We start from the raw sequence: 20,226 nt of genomic DNA, 5'->3' as shown, positions 1-20,226 counted from the left end.
TTGATTGATTGATTACCCAGCCTTCATCCTAAGGTCCCAGGACGCATCAAAACACAACATAATTAAAAACGCCTTTAAGTAACTGACCCACCACTGAAATAAAGCAGGTCGTAAAAAATAACCCTCGAGGGTCAAAAGAAGTCAAGCCAGAGAATGAGAGTCCGAAGGCCGAAAACCCAGAAGTAACTGCTTCGGTTTCCAAACACTTTTCAGAAGTTGAACGTGCCACGTGGCTTCCGTGTTGAGTTTTCTTTAAGTAAATACTTCTGGAAGTAAATGTTTCAGTTATCGAAATTTTCAGAAGTTGAACGTTGTTCCAGAACGGATTATGTTCGGAAACCAAGGTACCACTGTACTGTAAAGGTAAAGGGACCCCTGACCATTAGGTCCAGTCGTGGCCGACTGGGGTTGCGGCGCTCATCTCGCTTTACTGGCCGAGGGAGCCGGCGTACAGCTTCCGGGTCATGTGGCCAGCAGGACTAAGCCGCTTCTGGAGAACCAGAGCAGCACACGGAAATGCCGTTTACCTTCTCGCCGGAGCGGTACCTATTTATCTACTTGCACTTTGAGGTGCTTTCGAACTGCTAGGTGGGCAGGAGCAGGGACCGAGCAACGGGAGCTCACCCCGTCGCAGGGATTCCAACCGCCGACCTTCTGATCGGCAAGTCCTGGGCTCAGTGGTTTAACCCACAGCGCCACCTGCGTCCCTCCAACTGTACTATATTCCATCACAAAATGGTCACAGCCCCCCCTTTTTTTGGTCCTTAAAACTGGCCCCAAAGCATTCGCTGCATTAGAGTTGCAGGGTTTTCTCAGCACACCTTCTCAGGGCCAGTTGAAGGCTCAAGGGGAGCAAGCGGCCGAGCGAAGCTGCCACGAGCGACGTAAACGTGCTCGTTAGTAAAAAACCGTTTCCTTGCATAATAGTCGTGCACCCCTTTTGGGGAAAGAAAAATCAGCATCCAAAATGTGGCCGTTATGCGGTGAAATATGGTAGCCATCAGCAGCCCCCTCCTCCTTGGTCCAATCTTCTTTCAAAGCCACCTAGCTGCCTCTGGCTCCTGTGGCAAGGAGTTCCGCAGTTCAACTATCCGGACTTCCACTTAGAGGTCTCGAATCTCCCAGCGTTCAGCTGGGTGCCCAACCAAGAGCACACGCCCCCCCCGACTCCGCAGAAGGACGTCACAGCAGAAACAAAAAGTTTTTAAGACCATGATTGGTTTTTACTAAGTCGAAAGCAAAGTTGGGGATGGGGACGGCGGAACCGTCGCTGGCCGCACGGCCACAACCCAGGCGGCAGTTCGATTGTGGGGAGGGAAAGGGAACGTCCCACCGGCGGCCCCCGGCCCAGAACTCTCCCCTGGCAATAAATAATTTTAAATGCATTTTAACCCCCCCAAAAAACACAGCGTTCGCCACCATCTGCCCACAGTGAACCAGGAGGGGATAGATCCTGCCTCATGATTGGCTAGATGTGTGTGTGTGAGAGAGAGAGAGAGATGGGGACAGCAGGCCTAGACACACTCTGAAAAAATGAATTTTTTAGGGGTGGGGCGAGGGAGAAGGCAGGCACCCCCTCCCTCCCCACAGGTAAGGGGCTCTCGGAAGGTGCGCTCATGGCACTTGAGAAAGGGGAGCTCCAGGAGTCGAGGGGGGGTCTCTCCTTCGCTCCCCCAAACTCAGGCACTGAGGAAGAACTGCTTGTAGAACTTGTTCATCTGTTCCAGGAAGATGAAGGTGAGGACGGTGTGGGGGCCCAGGCGGGCGTAGTAGGGGGTGAAGCCTTTCCACAGGCTGAAGAAGCCCTCGTAGCGGATCACTTTCACCAGCACGTCCTGCAAGGCAAAGGGAGGCGGGGTCAGGGGCAGCGATGGCGCAGTGGTTAGAGCTAGGGCCGCGGCGCGAAGGAAACTCGCTGGGGGGGACCTTGAGGGCCGGGGAATCACTCTTTACCCCTGAGCCACCTCGCAGGGTGGTGGTTGTTTTTGAGATTAAATGAGGTGGGGAGAGGCGGTATTTGACTCCTACTAAGTTAGCAAAGGGTGACGCTGTGGGTTAAACCAGAGAGCCTAGGGCTTGCCGATCAGAAGGTCGGCGGTTCGAATCCCCGCAATGACGGGGTGAGCTCCCGTTGCTCGGTCCCTGCTCCTGCCCACCTAGCAGTTCGAAAGCACACCAGTGCAAGTAGATAAATAGGTACCGCTCTGGCGGGAAGGTAAACGGCGTTCCCGTGTGCTGCTCTGGTTCGCCAGAAGCGGCTTAGTCATGCTGGCCACATGACCCGGAAGCTGTACGCCGGCTCCCTCGGCCAGTAAAGCGAGATGAGCACTGCAACCCCAGAGTCGTCTGCGACTGGACCTAATGGTCAGGGGTCCCTTTACCTTTACCTAAGTTAGCAAAAATGTATAGAAGTTCAAATATCTGCTGGAAACGTAAAGAAAAAGAAGGTACCTTTTTATCTCATGTGGTGGAACTGTAACATAACAAAAGCTTTCTGGCAGATGATGTATAATTGTCAGGGCTGGCTCCGGGTCCCAGCTCACCAAGGACCAACGCTAGCCGATAGTACAGTATCAAAGTCTTTATTGAAGAATAGTCTCCATTTACAAGTATCAGCGTCCCAGCCCTACGTCTGGACTTTAGACCGGCGAAGCTCTGTCTGGATCTCCACCCCCCGTGCACCAGTTCAAGACTCTAATCTTACTCCACCTCTTCCTTCTTTCTCTCTTCCTCTGGGTCTTACTACCCCCCGGGGTCTCATTCCTCCTGGACTCTTCCGACGCGGAGCTAGACCCCTCTGACTCCTCCCCCTCTCTTCGGCGGGCTTTAGGACCTGGCTCCTTACCCGGGCTGCCCACCTTGCCGCCCTCCTGTACATTTGAACTTGGCGCGCGCGCGCGTTTTACTTTCCGGATGACCGTTTCCTCGCTCCCTGACGAGGGTGTGGCCACTCCTGCCTCACGTTCTCCCTCTGCCTGCGCGCTCCCTGATCCCGATGCCTTAGACTCCTCCCCCCTACTGCTCTCTGGGGGGGACGCTGGTCCGGATTTCCAGCTGCTACTCTCTGAGTCCCCTTCTTCCCGAGGTGTCCCCCTGGGCACTCCCCTTGCCCTGACCATGGGGGCCCCTTTCTGTGAATCCTCCGAGTCACTGGAGAGACTCAGAGATCTTGGACTACTGTCGCCGCTGACATTTCCTTCCGACTCCTCCCCCTCGCTCTCTGTTTCTTCCCTCTCCAGTGACTCTGCTCCTGAACCCCTGACAATAATGAAATGAAGAAAATGTTTAAAATAACTTTTGTTAAAAAACCAGAAGCTTTTCTATTAGAAATTGTAGGTACCGACACCCCAAAGGATCAGAAAAGACTTTTTATGTATGGAACAAGAGCAGCACGGATGCTACTAGCCCAGAGATGGAAAGAAGGTTAAGTCTCTACCAGAGAGTAATGGCAAATAAAGCTGTTGGACTATGCCAAAATGGCAAAACGGACCGGAAAGCTCAGGAACCAAGAATGGGGGGAAATTGTAATTTATTTAGGAGAGCACTGCAAGCCGATGAAAACATTAGCAGGGTTTTAATCTCACTTATAATGCAACAAACAATATGTCTAATATGGATGGATACAAAATATAGATTATGGAATAATATGCAGTTGTCAATGTTGACAATAGGACCTATGGAGGCGATGGGAAGTCTCGAGATTCAGAGTAATCTCTATATAAGGATATGCATTTGGATTGTTGGAAGTTTATATTTGTAAAACCAAATAGAAATGATTTCAATAGCAAAGAAATGAATGAGGTGGGGGGAGCCAGGCAAGGACGCCCCCTTGGACCCCACGGGGAGAAAAAGGTGGGGTGCAAATGGGATAAGAAGGAAGGGGGAGGCGGAACAGGCAGGAACCCGAGGGATAAGCTGGGGTTGGACTGGATGACCTCTGGAGGTATGAAGAGAGACAAGAGTCTTAAGATTGCTTGGGAAGGAATCAGGGAAGAAGGTGGGGACTGAGAGAGCTGGGGCAAGGCAGGTGACCTATAGGAAGAGTCGCTCGGCTTCCCAGGCCTGAGCTGTTCTGCTTCTTTCCATAAAGAGAATTTCACCAGCCTTCTGCGATTTATTGTTGGCAGCGGGGAGGTGGGTGTCTGGTGGGCTGATATAACAGTGGGAGGGCAGGGGAGGCCTGAGGGGGTCACCAGCCCCTGTGCAAACCTAGCTCTCCAAGAAGGGAAAGAGCAACCAGCCGCTTGGACTTTGGCGCCTTCTCTCCTCCGGCAAAACGAGACGCACCGGAAACCGACGGGGCAAAGTCCTGGCGAAGAGAGGTCTGTTTTGTGCCTGCCAAGCAGCCCTCTCCGAATCGGCTGCGGCAAGAAGCAAAACGCCTCTCCAAGGGCGGGAGAAGGGAGGCCGGCACTGGCCCCCACCACTGGCGGAGGAGCGAAGAACAGAAGTGAAATCCTGCAGGATCCGACCCAGCGTCTGGTTCCCACTGTGGCTGACCAGATGCCCCCAAGGGAAATCCAGAAGCAGGACCAGAGTGCAGGAGCAACCCTCTCCCCACCTGCCAGCGGACTGTCTGGCCAGAGTGGTGCATGCTCTGGTTATCTCCCACTTGGACTACTGCAATGCGCTCTACGTGGGGCTACCTTTGAATGTGACCCGGAAACTACAACTAATCCAGAATGCGGCAGCCAGACTAGTGACTGGGAGCGGCTGCCGAGACCATATAACACCGGTCTTGAAAGACCTACATTGGCTCCCAGTACGTTTCCGAGCACAATTCAAAGTGTTGGTGCTGACCTTGAAAGCCCTAAATGGCCTCGGTCTTGTATCCCTGAAGGAGCGTCTCCATCCCAGACACTGAGGTCCAGCTCCGAGGGCATTCTGGCGGTTCCCTCCCTGCAAGAAGCCAAGTAAATAGATCCCCAAGCCAAACGGAGGACATAGATGATGCCTTCCTGGAACAGATGGCCAAGCATGCAAAAGGAAGGGAGATAGTAGTAATGGGGGACTTCAATTACCCAGATATTTGTTGGATGTCAAACTCAGCCAAGAGCATAAGGTCAAACAGATTCCTCACTGGCCTTGCAGACAACTTCATTGTCCAGAAAGTGGGAGAAGCAACAAGAGGAACAGCCATTTTAGATCTGGTCCTAACCAATGTCGATGACCTGGTTAATGGGGTAGAAGTGGAAGGATCATTAGGCGCAAGTGATCATGCTCTTCTGAAGTTTACTATACAACGGAAAGGAGCAGCCAAGCATACTAGGACTCAATTTCTTGACTTTAAGAAAGCCGACTTCATAAAACTTAGGGAAGTGCTGGGTGAGATCCCATGGACAGTAATACTAAAAGGAAAGGGAGTTTGTGATGGCTGGGAGTTTGTTAAGAGGGAGATAGTAAAAGCACAACTTCAGGCAATACCAATGAGACGGAAACATGGAAGGTGCCTAAAGAAGCCAGGGTGGCTATCTAAAGAACTTTTAACTGAGTTAAGATTAAAAAAGGATGTGTACAAAAAATGGAAAAGGGGGGAAACCACCAAAGAGGAATTCAAACAAATAGCCAGCACGTGTAGACACAAAGTCAGAAAAGCTAAAGCACAGAATGAACTCAGGCTTGCTAGAGAGGTTAAAAGCAACAAAAAAGGCTTCTATGGGTATGTTCGTAGCAAAAGGAAGAACAAAGAAACAGTGGGGTCACTCAGAGGAGAAGATGGTGAAATGCAAACAGGGGACACAGAAAGGGCTGAACTCCTCAATACCTTCTTTGCCTCAGTCTTCTCCGATAAAGAAAACAATGCCCGACCTGAAGAATTTGGAGCAAAAGATTCAGCAGAGGAAACACAGCCCAGAATAACTAAGGAGATAGTACAAGAATACTTGGCTAGTTTAGATGTATTCAAGTCTCCAGGGCCAGATGAACTGCATCCAAGAGTATTAAAAGAACTGGCAGATGTGATCTCAGAACCACTGGCAGTCATCTTTGAGAATTCCTGGAGAACAGGCGAAGTCCCGGCGGACTGGAGGAGGGCAAATGTTGTCCCTATTTTCAAAAAGGGGAAAAGAGAGGACCCAAATAATTACCGCCCAGTCAGTCTAACATCAATACCAGGGAAGATTCTGGAGCAGATCATTAAGCAAACAATCTGTGAGCACCTAGAAAGGAATGCTGTGATCACCAATAGTCAGCATGGATTTCTGAAAAATAAGTCATGTCAGACTAACCTGATCTCATTTTTTGACAGAATTACAAGCCTGGTAGATGAAGGGAACGCAGTGGATGTAGTCTACCTTGATTTCAGCAAGGCATTTGACAAGGTGCCCCATGATATTCTTGTAAAGAAGCTGGTAAAATGCGGTCTTGACTATGCTACCACTCAGTGGATTTGTAACTGGCTGACTGACCGGACCCAAAGGGTGCTCATCAATGGTTCCTCTTCATCCTGGAGAAGAGTGACTAGTGGGGTGCCACAGGGTTCTGTCTTGGGCCCGGTCTTATTCAACATCTTTATCAACGACTTGGATGATGGACTCAAGGGCATCCTGATCAAATTTGCAGATGACACCAAACTGGGAGGGGTGGCTAACACCCCAGAAGACAGGATCACACTTCAAAACGACCTTGACAGATTAGAGAACTGGGCCAAAACAAACAAGATGAATTTTAACAGGGAGAAATGTAAAGTATTGCACTTGGGCAAAAAAAATGAGAGGCACAAATACAAGATGGGTGACACCTGGCTTGAGAGCAGTACATGTGAAAAGGATCTAGGAGTCTTGGTTGACCACAAACTTAACATGAGCCAACAGTGTGACGCGGCAGCTAAAAAAGCCAATGCAATTCTGGGCTGCATCAATAGGAGTATAGCATCTAGATCAAGGGAAGTTATAGTGCCACTGTATTCTGCTCTGGTCAGACCTCACCTGGAGTACTGTGTCCAGTTCTGGGCACCACAGTTCAAGAAGGACACTGACAAACTAGAACGTGTACAGAGGAGGGCAACCAAAATGGTCAAAGGCCTGGAAACAATGCCTTATGAGGATCGGCTAAGGGAGCTGGGCATGTTTAGCCTGGAGAAGAGGAGGTTAAGGGGTGATATGATAGCCATGTTCAAATATATAAAAGGATGTCACATAGAGGAGGGAGAAAGGTTGTTTTCTGCTGCTCCAGAGAAGCGGACACGGAGCAATGGATACAAACTACAAGAAAGAAGATTCCACCTAAACATTAGGAAGAACTTCCTGACAGTAAGAGCTGTTCGACAGTGGAATTTGCTGCCAAGGAGTGTGGTGGAGTCTCCTTCTTTGGAGGTCTTTAAGCAGAGGCTTGACAACCATATGTCAGGAGTGCTCTGATGGTGTTTCCTGCTTGGCAGGGGGTTGGACTCGATGACCCTTGTGGTCTCTTCCAACTCTATGATTCTATGATTCTATGATTCTATGATTCTAAGTTACAGGGAACCAGGCAGAGGGCCTTCTCGGTGGTGGCACCCGCCCTGTGGAAGGCCCTCCCACCAGATGTCAAGGAAATAAACACCTACCTGACATTTAGAAGACAGCTGAAGGCAGCCCAGTTTAGGGAAGCTTTTAATGTTTGATGTTTTATTGTGTGGCTGGGGAAACCTAGCCAGATGGGTGGGGTATGTATGTAAAGGTCAAGTGCCCAGCATGACCAAGCCGCTTCTGGCAAACCAGAGCAGCACACGGAAACGCCGTTTACCTTCCCGCCAGAGTGGTACCTGTTTATCTACTTGCACTGGTGTGCTTTCAAACTGCTAGGTTGGCAGGAGCAGGGACCGAGCAACGGGAGCTCACCCCGTCGCGGGGATTCGAACCGCCGACCTTCTAATCGGCAAGCCCTAGGCTCTGTGGTTTAACCCACAGCGCCACACACATCCCTTGGGTGGGTATGTATGTATGTATGTATGTATAAATAAATAATTATTATTTCCAGCAAATGGTGTTCGGAAACATTGCTGGCTCCAGCTGAGAATGGAGAGCAAGGGTTAGGAGCTCTCCGTGTTTTCCTACCCAGGGGCACAAGCGAGGGGGGGGGGTGGAGGACAGCTTCTCTTGCTCTGAATACCGTGGGCTCCGTGATCCGTCTCCAGAGCCCTTGGCTGGGAGGGCGAAGTCCTCCTCCGAAGGGAGAGGGGCCGGGGTCCAAAGTCTTCCACCCCCTTCCAGGAGAGAAGGAGCAGGAAGCAGCTTCCCCCTGCCAGCCAGAGAGAGAGGTGGCCCTTTGAACTGCAGGCCCTGGGCTTGGCTCTGGTGTGGGGCATGAGGCAAGCTGTGGGGAGAGGCAGGGGGGGTGGGAGTGTGAACCCAGTCTCCCCTCTTCCCCAACAACCGCAAGGCATCCTGAGCAGCCCACTTCAGTCAATTCCAGCTGCTGCTGCTAACTAATAATAATAATAATAATAATAATAATAATTTTATTTATACCCCACCCATCTGGCTGGGCTTCCCCAGGCAGTCTGGGCGGTTTCCAAAAAAATATTAAAATACTGTAATACTTCAAACATTAAAAACTTCTCTGAACAGGGCTGCCTTAAGATGTCTTCTGAATGTCAGGTAGTTGTTTATCTCTTTGACATCTGCTGGGAGGGCATTCCACAGGTGGGTGCCACTACCGAGAAGGCCCTGTGCCTGGTTCCCTGTAACTTGGCTTCTCGCAGCAAGGGAACCACCAGAAGACCCTCAGCGCTGGACCTCAGTGTCTGGGCAGAACAATGGAGGTGGAGACGCTCCTTCAGGTCTACTGGGCCTTTGAGGCCGTTTAGGGCTTTCAAGGTCAGCACCAACACTTTGAATTGTGCTCACAAATGTACTGGGAGCCAATGTAGGTCTTTCAAGACCAGTGTTATATGGTCTCGGCGGCCGCTCCCAGTCCCCAGTCTAGCTGCCGCATTCTGGATTAATTGTAGTTTCCGGGTCACCTTCAAAGGCAGCCCCACATAGAGCGCATGGCAGTAGTCCAAGCGGGAGATAACTAGAGCATGCACCACTCTGGCCAGACAGTCCGCGGGTCTCATCCTGTGTACCAGATGGAACTGGTAGACAGCCGCCCTGGACACAGAATTGACCTGCGCCTCCATGGACAGCGGTGAGTCCAGAACGACTCCCCGGCTGCGCACCTGGTCCTTCAGGGGCACAGTTACCCTATTCAGGACCAGGGAGTCCCCCACACCTGCCCACCCCCTGTCCCCCAAAAACAGTACTTCTGTCTTGCCAGGATTCAACCTCAATCTGTTAGCTGCCATCCATCCTCCAACCCCATGGTGGCTTCCGTGCTTCCCTGACTGGGGTGGGGAAGAGAGGAAGGATCCCCCCCCCCAAAAGAGCCCGGTCCACACTCACCAGCCCGTTCCGGTACTCCGGCTTTCCGTCAATCATCCGCATGTTCTGGATCCTGGAGGGGGAAATGCAAGAAAAAGGGGGGTGTAAAGATGTGCACCCTCTGCTGCTGAAGCCGCTTCCGGCCAGTGCGGCACAGTTGTGGGAGTGTTGGACTAGGAGCTGGGAGAGGCTAGGGTTTGAATCCTCCACTCAGGCATGGAGCTCGCTTGGGTAAGACCTTGGGGGCCAGCCACTGAGGTCTCTCAGCCTGGCCTACCTTACAAGGTCGTTGTGGGGATTAAACGAGGAATCAGCTTGAGCTCCTGGGAGGAAAAGGCGGTTTAAACACCCTAAATAAATCAGGAACAAATTGCCTGTTTGGCACCTGCCTCCTGCATTATTTCTCTTCTTGCCTTTTGTCTCCCTGCCCTGCACCTGATCGTGCTCAATTGTTCGTTTCTCTTGTTGAAATTTGGGGGTGTTCTGCTTGTGATGTATTTAAGAAGGTCCACATATGACAACATTTTGGAGGTCCTGAGTCGCAAGGTGGTTAGACTGATCTCAGCTAGGGCCGGGGCCTTTTCAGTACTGGCCCCGACTTGGTGGAACGCTCTGTCCCAAGAGACCAGGGCCCTGCGGGACTTGACATCTTTCCGCAGGGCCTGCAAGACAGAGCTGTTCCGCCTGGCCTTTGGTTTGGACTCAGTCTGACCCTTATGTTTCCCTCCCCATATGGTTTTGACTTTTAAAATGAGGCTGCATTTTAACCTATATTTTAAATTGGTGTGTTTTTTTCCTATTATGTTTTTACTGTAATTTTACTGGTGTTAGCCACCCTAAGCCAGGGTATAAATATAATTTATTATTATTATTAAATAGCATTATTTTTTTACAAAGAAGAGGGTCAATCCCAGGCTGCCCTCTCCCTCCCTGACCTCATTATCCACCCCCAAAGGCTGCTCTTCCTTCCTTCCACCCCCCAGCACCCCCCACTTCCTGACCTGGTCTTGGCAATATCCACCGGCATGGAGGCTGCAGTCGTCACCAAACCACTGATCATGCTGGCACAGAAGTGGCACAAGATGTTGTCCCGGAAGTAACCTGCGGACGAGGCGGAGGAAGTTTCGGCTCCTGCTGCTGCTGCCGCCATCGCCTCTGGGACCCCTGAACCCCCCTTCCCCTCTGGGAGCCCTCAGGCCCTACAGGAAAGAGGGCGGCAGAGCTTGCAGGGGCCTGGCTGGGCCGGCAGAGAGGACAGAGACCCCTCCGGGCCTTCCTCGCCCCTCTGCCCCCAACTGGGACGCCGCTTACCCGAATCAAGGAGGAACTGCTTGGACTGGGAGTAGGAGGCCAACTGGGCTGCGTTGACGACGACGGCTCTGGCCATGGTGGGGACGCAGCCCTGGGGGATGGAGGAGAAAAGCCATTAGGGGCTGGGGGGGCACCGGAAGCTCCCCTCAAGAAGGGGAGAGGGGCTCTCGCCTTGCGGCGAAGGAGCAGCTGCTCAGATCAGCAGCCACGAAGGGCAGACCAGCCAGACCACTGGGTCCGTCTAGATTAGTGCTGTCTACACTGACCAGCCGGGACGCGGGTGGCACTGTGGGTTAAACCACAGAGCCTAGGGCTTGCTGATCAGAAGGTCGGTGGTTCGAATCCCCGCGACGGGGTGAGCTCCCATTGCTCGGTCCCTGCTCCTGCCAACCTAGCAGTTTGAAAGCACACCAGTGCAAGTAGATAAATAGGTCCCACTCTGGCGGGAAGGTAGACGCGTTTCCGTGCGCTGCTCTGGTTCGCCAGAAGCGGCTTAGTCCTGCTGGCCACATGACCCGGAGGCTGTACCCCAGCTCCCTCGGCCAGTAAAGCGAGATGAGCGCTGCAACCCCAGAGTTGGTCACAAACTGGACCTAATGGTCAGGGGTCCCTTTATGTTTTTACAGCAGCAGCAGAGGCTCTCCAGGGTTTCAGGGAATAAACATCTCTGTCAGCAGGTGCCGTTAAGAGGTTGAACCCGGAGCCGGCTGAGCTGCGGCTCTTCCCCTCCTGGGTTGGCAGCCCCGAGAAGGGGCAAAAGGTGGAGGCTGGGTGGCTGAGGCCAGCCTTGTGTCCAGGGCCAGGCCAGAGGGTGGGAACCCAGAATGGAGTCTAAGGTGCCGCAGGACCCTCTTTGATGGTTTATCTTTTTGCAGAGAGACTATCCTGGCTGCAGAGACCTCAAACCCGCCCAGAGCTGCTCTCTTAAAATGGACGCTGGAGATCAGCAGGATGAAACCCCTTGCCCTGGCAGAGGCTGGGCTCTGTTTCATCCAGAGGCACAAAACACAGATCTGTGTTTTGGGGCGAGGAGAGCACTTAGCAGAGCCTAGAATTAAGGCGAGAGCAAGCTGTTTCTCCAGGCCCGACAGGGAGATCCTCCTTATTTTGCCCCCAAGTAAGTTTCGCTAAGGGAGAAAGACACTTGGAAAATGCAATGGCGCAGATGAGAGGCAGCAGGAACAGGCCCCTCGGAAGTCGAACTTAATCTGTTCCGGAAGGACGTTCGACTTCCGAAACATTCGAATTCCGAGGCTTCTTTGGCAGCTAGGCTTTTTGCAGAACAGAAGCCGTGTCGGACGTTCGGGTTCCGAGGGACGTTCGAAAACCGGAACATTTGCTTCCAGGTTTTCGATGTTCAGGAGCCAAAACGTTCGGGATCTGAGCAGTTCAAGAACAGAGGTCGCCCTGTACCTGCCCAAGGCAGGTGAGCAAGCAAGCGAATTCACATTTCAAGAGTGGTTTAATACAGAAAGCAGGAAGGGTTTTCTTTCCATTCCGTTGTCGGCATCAGATAGCCAGGCAAAAAGAGGAATTCTCAAGCTTGCCTCTGTGCGACCTCGCAAATGAACGACAGCCCATTTCCTCTGCTATAATAAACTCATTAAATGGCAGAAGAGGCCTGACCCTCCTTGTTGGGTGACACTTGAGCAATCGCGAGGGCAGAGTCAAAAATTCTCCCCTGAGCCCACCCCGCTTCCTAAAGGGCCGTACCCTCCAGAGCGTGGGAACCCCCTCCTCGCGGGTTATCCGCAGAAGCGCGTTGAAGACGTTTCTGTAGCCCCTCCTTTGGTCAGGAGGCAACCTGGAACAGAGGAAAGAAGAAGAAGGAAGACAGGAGACATGAGAAAGGGAGAAGGATCAGGCCCAGATCTTCCCAACCAGAACCAGCCTGCATTTTTGGCATTCCTTTATCACATGCACGGCGGAGGAGCCTTCGTTTCCAAGACGAGCCGGCCAAATCCAGGACCGGACTCGATCCTCAGATAACATTCTTTGCTTGGAAACAGCTGGACTGCTTCCAGCTTTCTTAGGGCAAACTCCTTGAAATCAGCACACAGACAATAACACTCTTCAAATGTCAAAAATGTTTTCTTCCTAATTGCTGGAGGGACTGCAGAAAACTCAGCACGTTAGTGGCAGGAAAGTAAGTCGCTGCAAGGTTTTGGGGATCCGGCTTCAAGAGAAACGATAAATATTACTAAAGGAGCTACCACTTGCTACCCAAAATTTAAATTACTGAGAATTTTCAGTGATACCGATGTGGATCTATTGTGCAAAGAATTGGTCTCCTGTATGATCTTGACATCACAAATAATAGTTTCAACTCAAAGGGAAACAACCCCAAATCTTAGACTGGAAGCTTGGTGCTATAAAGAAGAAATTTACACGTAAAGATACAAGGATCAAAACCTCCAGACACCTTCAATGTGATTTGGCATTCTTTTAGGACCTGAAGAGCGAAACCATCGTCAGAACCCTGGCACGTGTCTCTGGAGCAAGACTGGATCAGAGAATGCCGACAGTCTTTACTCAGACTCTGGTTATTTCAGCCCTGAACTCATTCTACCTGCCAGTCTTCCATGTTTGTTTCTTATCTTTCAATGTTCTAACCGATCTCTCTTGTTTTATGTACGAAATAAAAATTATCTGCCCAAACAGAAAAGAGAACCGGTCTGCATTTCGTCGCCAGCACAAGGCCAAGAACGATGGAGGCGGCACCCACCTCTGGCACAGGGGTGCCCCTGCCAATGCACTAATGGGTCTCCACCACCCACCTGCCGTCGGCCGTCATGCGGATGAGCGCCACCTCGGCAGGCGTGCCCACAAAGGCCCCAACGGCGCCCGCCGTCATCCCGATCACGGCCTTCATGAAGAAGTTGGGGGGCGTCCCGTCGGAGGAGGTGAGCTTCTCAAAGAGGATGGTGTAGATGCCCAGGCGGGTGGTGGTGTAGGTGGCCTGGCGAAGGAGGCCGGCGGACAGCCTGCCAAGAGAGAGGGGAGAACGGGGGGGGGGGTACACCCCCAGACTGAGAACCAGAGCCAGAGGAGCCCCTCCTGCCACCCAAAGCCACACACGCCTCTCGCTGGCACCGAAGGGGTTTGCGGCTGCAGCGCTTCCATTCTTCCGGGCTGCGCATTTTGAGCCGTGTTCACGCTCCGGGGTCAACTTGAACAAATAATAATGATGATGGCAATTTTAGTGTTTATATGCTGCTCATCTGAAGGGGTAGCCCCACTCTGGGCAGTTATTAAAAACGATATAAAACCTCAAACATTAAAAACTACCCTGTAAAGGGCTGCCTTCGGGTGTCTTCTAAAAGTCATAGTTTATCTGTTTGATGTCTGACAGGAGGGCGTTCCGCCGGGGGGTGCAGCTACTGAGGAGGTTGTGGGGCTACACACCACCCAAATAAACAGGGGAGTTGGCAGCTTAGCCCCCAAGTGGAAACCAGGCCCTCAATACGTCCTGCCAGGGACAGCCTACTAACGTCTCTTCCTTCTGCCGCCACAGAGGAGAGGGAGGGAGGAAGGAAGGAAGGTGAAAGGAAAGGAAAGGAAAGGAAAGGAGGAAGGAAGGAGAGGGGAGGGGAAGGGAGGGAGGGAGGGAGGGAGGGAGGGAGGGAGGGAAGGAAAGGAGGCAGGCAGGAAAGAAGGACGGAAGGAAGGAAAAGGAGGAAGGAAGGAAGGAAGGAAGGAAGGAAGGAAGGGGAAAGGAAAGGAAAGAAAAGGAAAGGAAAGGGGGAAGGAAGGAAGGAAGGAAGGAAGGAAGGAAGGAAGGAAGGAAGGAAGGGGAAAGGAAAGGAAAGGAGGAAGGAAGGGAAGGAAGGAAGGGGCTAGTGGTATATAAACTTAATAAACAATAATAAAAATCACCTGTTCTGCAGCCAAGTGCCCCTGCCATACTCTCCCTGCCCCCCTCACACACACACACCAGGCCCCCCAAGGCCCCTGCTCCCCTGGAGAAAACTTACCCGGTGTAGATGCCCCGCACGCCCTCCTTGCGGAGGATGCTCCCCACGGCGTGGAAGCTGGTCTTGTACTCCTTCGTCTTGGCGCCTTCGCCGCTCAGCTGCATCCGGTTCTTCACCAGGTCCAGGGGCTGCACAAAGACAGTGGCCGCCATGCTGGGGGGGGGGCGGAGAGAAGGGGCAAGAGGTCACTTGAGGGCTGGGGGAGAACAGGGAGAAGCGGCAGAATGGGCCGGAGAGGGAGGACCACCTCCTGCAACCCCCCCCCCCAGACATCTCCGATTAGGGTCCTATACATTTTGAGGATGGCCAGCGGAGTTTCCCCCTGGAATGAAGTTCCTCCTTTTCCCTTCCTCGCTTGCAAGACACCCTAACCTGCTCCTCCAAGCTGCTTCCTTCCTACACTCCAAGAAGCTGGACTCAGGAGGAGTCACCGGTCGCTCTCTCCACCTCCACGAACTTGTCTCATCCTCCTTTAAAGCCGCCCCTGCCTCCTGTAGCGGAGAGTTCCGCCGTTTCATGATCAGTTAGAAGGACTTTCTGTTCTCTGCCCTGAATCTCCCAAGGCTCAGTTTCGCTGGATGTCCCCCAGCTGCTGTGTTGCGAGAGAGGAAGAAAACCTCCAAGCCGTGTGTCATTTCTTGAACTCCCCTGGTGTAGCCTCTCGCTCGACTTTGCTGTAAGAATTCTAAGGTCTCAAATATAGAATAAATGTTCAAGGCAAGCACGTACGTAAGTATATAAACCAGGTGTCTGAAATAGTACAGGGGAGCAATCCTGAGGCCATTTTGACTCTCCCAAATTGACCTCAAATATTTCTCTGCAAGGAGGAAGGAAATGGGGAAAAGCTTTCCAATTGTCTTTGGACCGTAGGGTCTTACACCTCCCCTGTAAATACAGTCTGGCAAGTAAGTTAACTTAATCCGTTCTGGAAGTCCGTTCTTAAACCGAAACCATTCTTAAACCGAGTCGTCCTTTCCCTAACGAGGCCTCCCGCCGCTGGTGCCCTTCCACCATTCGGATTCCGTTTTTAGGCCAATGTAAAGTTCACAAACCGGGACACTGCTTCCGGTTTTGCGAAGTTCTTAAACCAAATAGTTCTTAAACACGGCTGTTCTTAAACCGAGGTACCACTGTATCTGTTAAGCTGAGCAAACTCTCAATATGTGTAATAGATTTACCATCTCAAAGGAATGGCCAGGCTACCCAGAAAATGCAATCAGGTAAGGCATAATCAGGGACGCGGGTGGCGCTGTGGGTTAAACCACAGAGCCTAGGGCTTGCTGATCAGAAGGTCGGCGGTTTGAATCCCTGCAATGACAGGGTGAGCTCCCGTTGCTCGGTCCCTGCCCCTGCCAACCTAGCAGTTCGAAAGCACGTCAAGGTGCAAGTAGATAAAGAGGTACCACTGCGGCAGGAAGGTAAATGGCATTTCCGTGCGCTGCTCTGGTTCACCAGAAGCGGCTTAGTCCTGCTGGCCACGTGACCCGGAAGCTGTACGCCGGCTCCCTTGGCCAATAAAGCGAGATGAGTGCCGCAACTCCAGAGTCGGTCACAACTGGACCTAATGGTCAGGGGTCCCTTTACCTAAAGTTCACAAACCAGGACACTACTCCCGGTTTTGCGGAGTTCTTAAACCAAATAGTTCTTAAACAGGGCTGTTCTTAAATCGAGGTACCGCTGTATCTGTTAAGGTGAGCAAACTCTCAATGTGTGTAAGATATTTGCCATCTCAAAGGAATGGCCAGGCTACCCAGAAAATGCAATCAGGTAAGGCATAGTCAGGTATCCTGGCAGACAGGAGACAAGCAACACTCTCAAATTTCTGCTGGAGACTGCCTCCTTCTGCAATGTATGTATGATGTTTTGAGTGCTCACTGGAAGGACAGATCCTGAAGCTGAGGCTCCAATACTTTGGCCACCTCATGAGAAGAGAAGACTCCCTGGAAAAGACCCTGATGTTGGGAAAGATGGAGGGCCCAAGGAGAAGGGGACGATGGAGGACGAGATGGTGGGACAGTGTTCTCGAAAAGACCAGCATGAGTTTGACCAAACTGCGGGAGGCAGTGGAAGACAGGAGAGCCTGGCGTGCTCTGGTCCAGGGGGTCACGATGAGTCGGACATGACTAAACAACAACTCAGGATTCAAATCCCGAAGCACTCCCCCTCTGTCCCACTTCAGATCCTTCCAGAAACCTAAGTAAGCCAGATTCCATCTGTGTCCCTCTCCGCAAGCAGCCTAAATCAGCTTCACACACCCCTCAGTTACATAAGAGGCTTTATTCAGGGAGGGTGGCAAGGAAAGCACCCCAGGAGCTAGAGGAGACCGCTCCCCCAAAAACCTTCCTCCCTAACCCTTTCCTTGCCACACCTCTTCTTCCTCTCCCCAGCTGCTCCCCCGTGAGACAGCCCAATATTTGACCGGAGGGGAGCCAGAGCAGTTGGCATTCCATCGCCCCTTCCCCTGATGCGGTTTAATCCCTCACTTAAGCGGATTAGCAGTTCTGGCAGCACAAAAAGCACCACTGCAATCACAGAGTGTAGCTCAGCCCCGGATCACTGAATCGTGGAATCCTCGTGAGATGATCGTGGAATCATCTAGTCCAGCAGTTCTCAACCTGGGGGGTCCCCAGATGCTGTTGGACTACAACTCCCATCATCCCTTGCTAGCTAGGGATGATGGGAGTCGTAGTCCAACAACATCTGGGGACCCACAGGTTGCGAACCATTCTCGTCCATGTCCCCCTGCAATGCACGAATCACAGCTAAAGGATCCCTGGCAGTGTAGAAGCTTAGCTCCATAGGCAGAGCGTGACACTTTTAATCTCAGGGTTGTGGGTTCGAGAGGCACGCTGGGCGAAAGGATTCCTGCACAGGGTTGGAGCACATGACCCTCGTGGCCCCTTCTGTAATTCTGTGAGCGGACGGCCTCTCTTTGAAAACAGCCAAGGAGCGTCCACCACCTTCCAAAGTCCATCCATTGCAGCGCTGAACAGCTCTTGCTGTCAGAAAGTTCTTCCTGGTGTTTTAGTCGGGGTCTCCTTTCTCGTAACTCGAAGCCGTGGGTTCGAGTCCTACCCTCCGGAGCAGGAGCTTGCTCCGTCTTCCATGGGACAGCCCTTGAGATGTCTGAAGATGGCTCTCATCTCTTCTCTTTCCTGTGTTAAACTTACCAAGCTCCTTCAACCACTCCTCACAAGGTTTGGTTTCCAGACCCTTGATCATTTTGGTCTCCCTCCTCTGCCCACCTGCCAGCTGGTCAACATCCTTCCTAAACTGTGGTGCCCAGAATTGGACACAGTATTCCAGGTGTGGTCTGAGCAAGTCGGAATAGAGTGGGACTATTTCTTCCCTCGATCTGGACTCTAGACTTCTGAGGATGCAGCTTAGAATTGCATTAGCCTTTTTTGCTGCTGCATCACGCTGACGGCTCAAGTTTAGCTGGTGGTCCACCAAACCCCCCCCCCGACCCTTTACACATGAGCTGCTGGCAAGTCAGGTGTCCCCCGTCTTAAAGGAGGTGATAGACCCCCCTCCCCAAGCCAGAGCAGCAACACCCAGCACCCAGAGCCAGCTTACACCCCCCCCCTGTAATTGTACATACAGTGGTGCCTCGCAAGACGAAAAGAATCCGTTCCAGGAGTCTTTTCGTCTTGCGGTTTTTTCGTCTTGCGAAGCAAGCCCATTGACGTAGTAGCGCTATTAGCGCTATTGGCTAAAAAAGGGCTAAAAACGGCTTTTTTAGGGGGGGGATTAGCGGTTTTGCTGCTAAAATGCTTTTAGCAGCTTAGCGATTCAGAATAAGGGGTTTTGGAGCAAAAAAAATAAATCGATTTTTTTCGTCATTTTTCGTCTTGCAAAGCAAGCCCATAGGGAAATTCGTCTTGCGAAGCGCCTCTGCAGACGGAAAACCCTTTTGTCTTGCGGGTTTTCCGTCTTGCGAGGCATTCGTCTTGCGGGGCACCACTGTATCTCACTCACGTTCCCTGTTTAAGCATTTAACCTCTCCCCATGGGGAGTTGCTGCACCAGAGAATTTGAGCTCCCCTTTTCTAGCAACCTCCTTCTGCAGCTTGGACGGCCGTCTTCTGGGGATTCTTCAGTTCTGATTCCAGCATTGCATGGGGATGACCCTCAGAGGATGCCTTCCAGCCCTATAGATTCTATAGGACTCCTCACTTAGCCAGCCTCATCCGCTCTTGCACCGTGACCCGAGTCCCTGCAACTTCCCTTGATCTGGACACTAGACTTCTTAGGACACCGCCTAGAACAGCGTTCGCCTTTTTTGCTGCCGCAGCACACAGTGGGCTCAGGTTCAGCTTGTGGTCCCTCTTGACTCTTTCCCCATGTGCTGTTGCTGCCATCCCATAGTTGTGCACCCGCTTCACCCTGCCTCAGTGCGGACCCCCAAGCAGATCCTATCCCTTCACTGCGGTGCCAGTCGCCTGGAGGGCCACAGGACGGGAGAAGGGGTGCCTTTGGGGCTGGGGGAGCCCCCCATTGCCCGTGAGCCATTGGGGCATCAACGCCCCCCCCCGTTTCCCCCACGTGCCTCGTACTACAACTCCCAGCAGGTGGGAACTGTAGTACGAGGTGCCTGCAGGGCCCCAGGGGGGCAGAGCCTGGGCCTTTGGGTCTGGGGTTAGGGGGGAGAGAAGAGACCCCCCCATTGCCCATGAGCCTTTGCAGCAGAGAAAAAAAAACCTGTTTCCCTCCCAGGTGCCACGTACTACAACTCCCATCAGGTGGGAACTGTAGTACGAGGTGCCTGCAGGGCCCCAGCGGGGCGGAGCCTGGGCCTTTGGGTCTGGGGTGGGGGGAGAAGAGACCCCCATTACCCATGAGCCTTTGCAGCAGATTAAAAAGAATACAGGTGCCTCGTACTACAACTCCCAGCAGGTGGGAACTGTAGTACGAGGTGCCTGCAGGCGGGCCTTTGGGTCTGGGGGGGGGGGAGAGAAGAGACCCCCCATTACCCGTGAGCCCTTGCGGCCGGAGGCGGGTGCGCGCGCAGCCGGGCCTTGGGGGGTGGTCTGGAGGCGGCTCTTACCCGGCGAGGCCCCCGAAGAGGAACTTGACGGACTTGGGCGACGTTTTGGGCTTGCCGGGTCCCGACGCCGCCATGACGGCTGCTCCGCTCGCGCCGGGACCAAGGTGACTCCGGCGGGCGAGAGCGAGGGGAGCGCGAAGGAGCCAATGGCTGCGCGCCCAGAGGGGCTTCCGGGGCGGGACTTCCGTCTGGGAAGAGGAGGAGGAGATGGGGAGAAGGAGGCGCCGGCGCAGTAGGTCTTGCGAAGCCGCCCGGAGGGTGGGCAAAAGGAGGGCGACGCGCTGGGCCAATCGGAGCTTTCCTTGGCTCCCCGGGCGAGGAGGCCCGTGCGGAACTACAACTCCCATCAGCCTCCGCGGCAAGCGCGCAGGCGCAGCTGAGCCGTGTGAATGAATTCACGCGGTATAGTCCGTGTCAAGAATTGCGAAGGCAGCGAGGGAATCGATTGACTCAGGCAGATAATGCGTTCATTCCTAGGACACACACACACACACACACACATATATATATATATATACATACATACATATATACATATATATATACATATACAT

At 52.7% G+C, this 20,226-nt stretch overlaps 1 protein-coding gene across 1 annotated transcript; it reads right to left on the bottom strand.

The window, feature by feature from the left end:
• Positions 1-1,201: 1,201 nt before the first annotated feature.
• Positions 1,202-19,846, bottom strand: SLC25A11 (solute carrier family 25 member 11). The gene is made up of 8 exons (XM_083410732.1): positions 19,673-19,846; positions 14,627-14,779; positions 13,430-13,636; positions 12,366-12,456; positions 10,653-10,743; positions 10,343-10,442; positions 9,363-9,414; positions 1,202-1,835 (listed from the first exon to the last, which is right to left on the bottom strand). The coding sequence occupies exons 1-8, from the start codon at positions 19,744-19,746 to the stop codon at positions 1,680-1,682; spliced, it is 924 nt and encodes a 307-aa protein (XP_083266858.1). The 5' UTR covers positions 19,747-19,846; the 3' UTR covers positions 1,202-1,679.
• Between the last annotated feature and the right edge of the window lie 380 nt (positions 19,847-20,226).

The sequence above is a fragment of the Podarcis tiliguerta genome (assembly GCF_965153285.1).
Source record: "Podarcis tiliguerta genome assembly, chromosome: 13".
Lineage (NCBI taxonomy): Eukaryota > Metazoa > Chordata > Lepidosauria > Squamata > Lacertidae > Podarcis > Podarcis tiliguerta.
Note: the sequence above shows the minus strand (reverse complement) of the source record. Positions and strands in the feature narration are given on the sequence as shown.

What these genes read in the sequence shown, in the direction of transcription:
- SLC25A11 (XM_083410732.1), bottom strand. Translation starts at nt 19,746, where the DNA reads ATGGCGGCGTCGGGACCCGGCAAGCCCAAAACGTCGCCCAAGTCCGTC. An exon ending in GTGCGGGGCATCTACACCGG is followed by an intron (nt 13,637 to 14,626) that starts GTAAGTTTTCTC and finishes CTCTCTTGGCAG; the next exon opens with GCTGTCCGCCGGCCTCCTTC. An exon ending in CGGAGTACCGGAACGGGCTG is followed by an intron (nt 1,836 to 9,362) that starts GTGAGTGTGGAC and finishes TTTGCCTTGCAG; the next exon opens with GACGTGCTGGTGAAAGTGAT.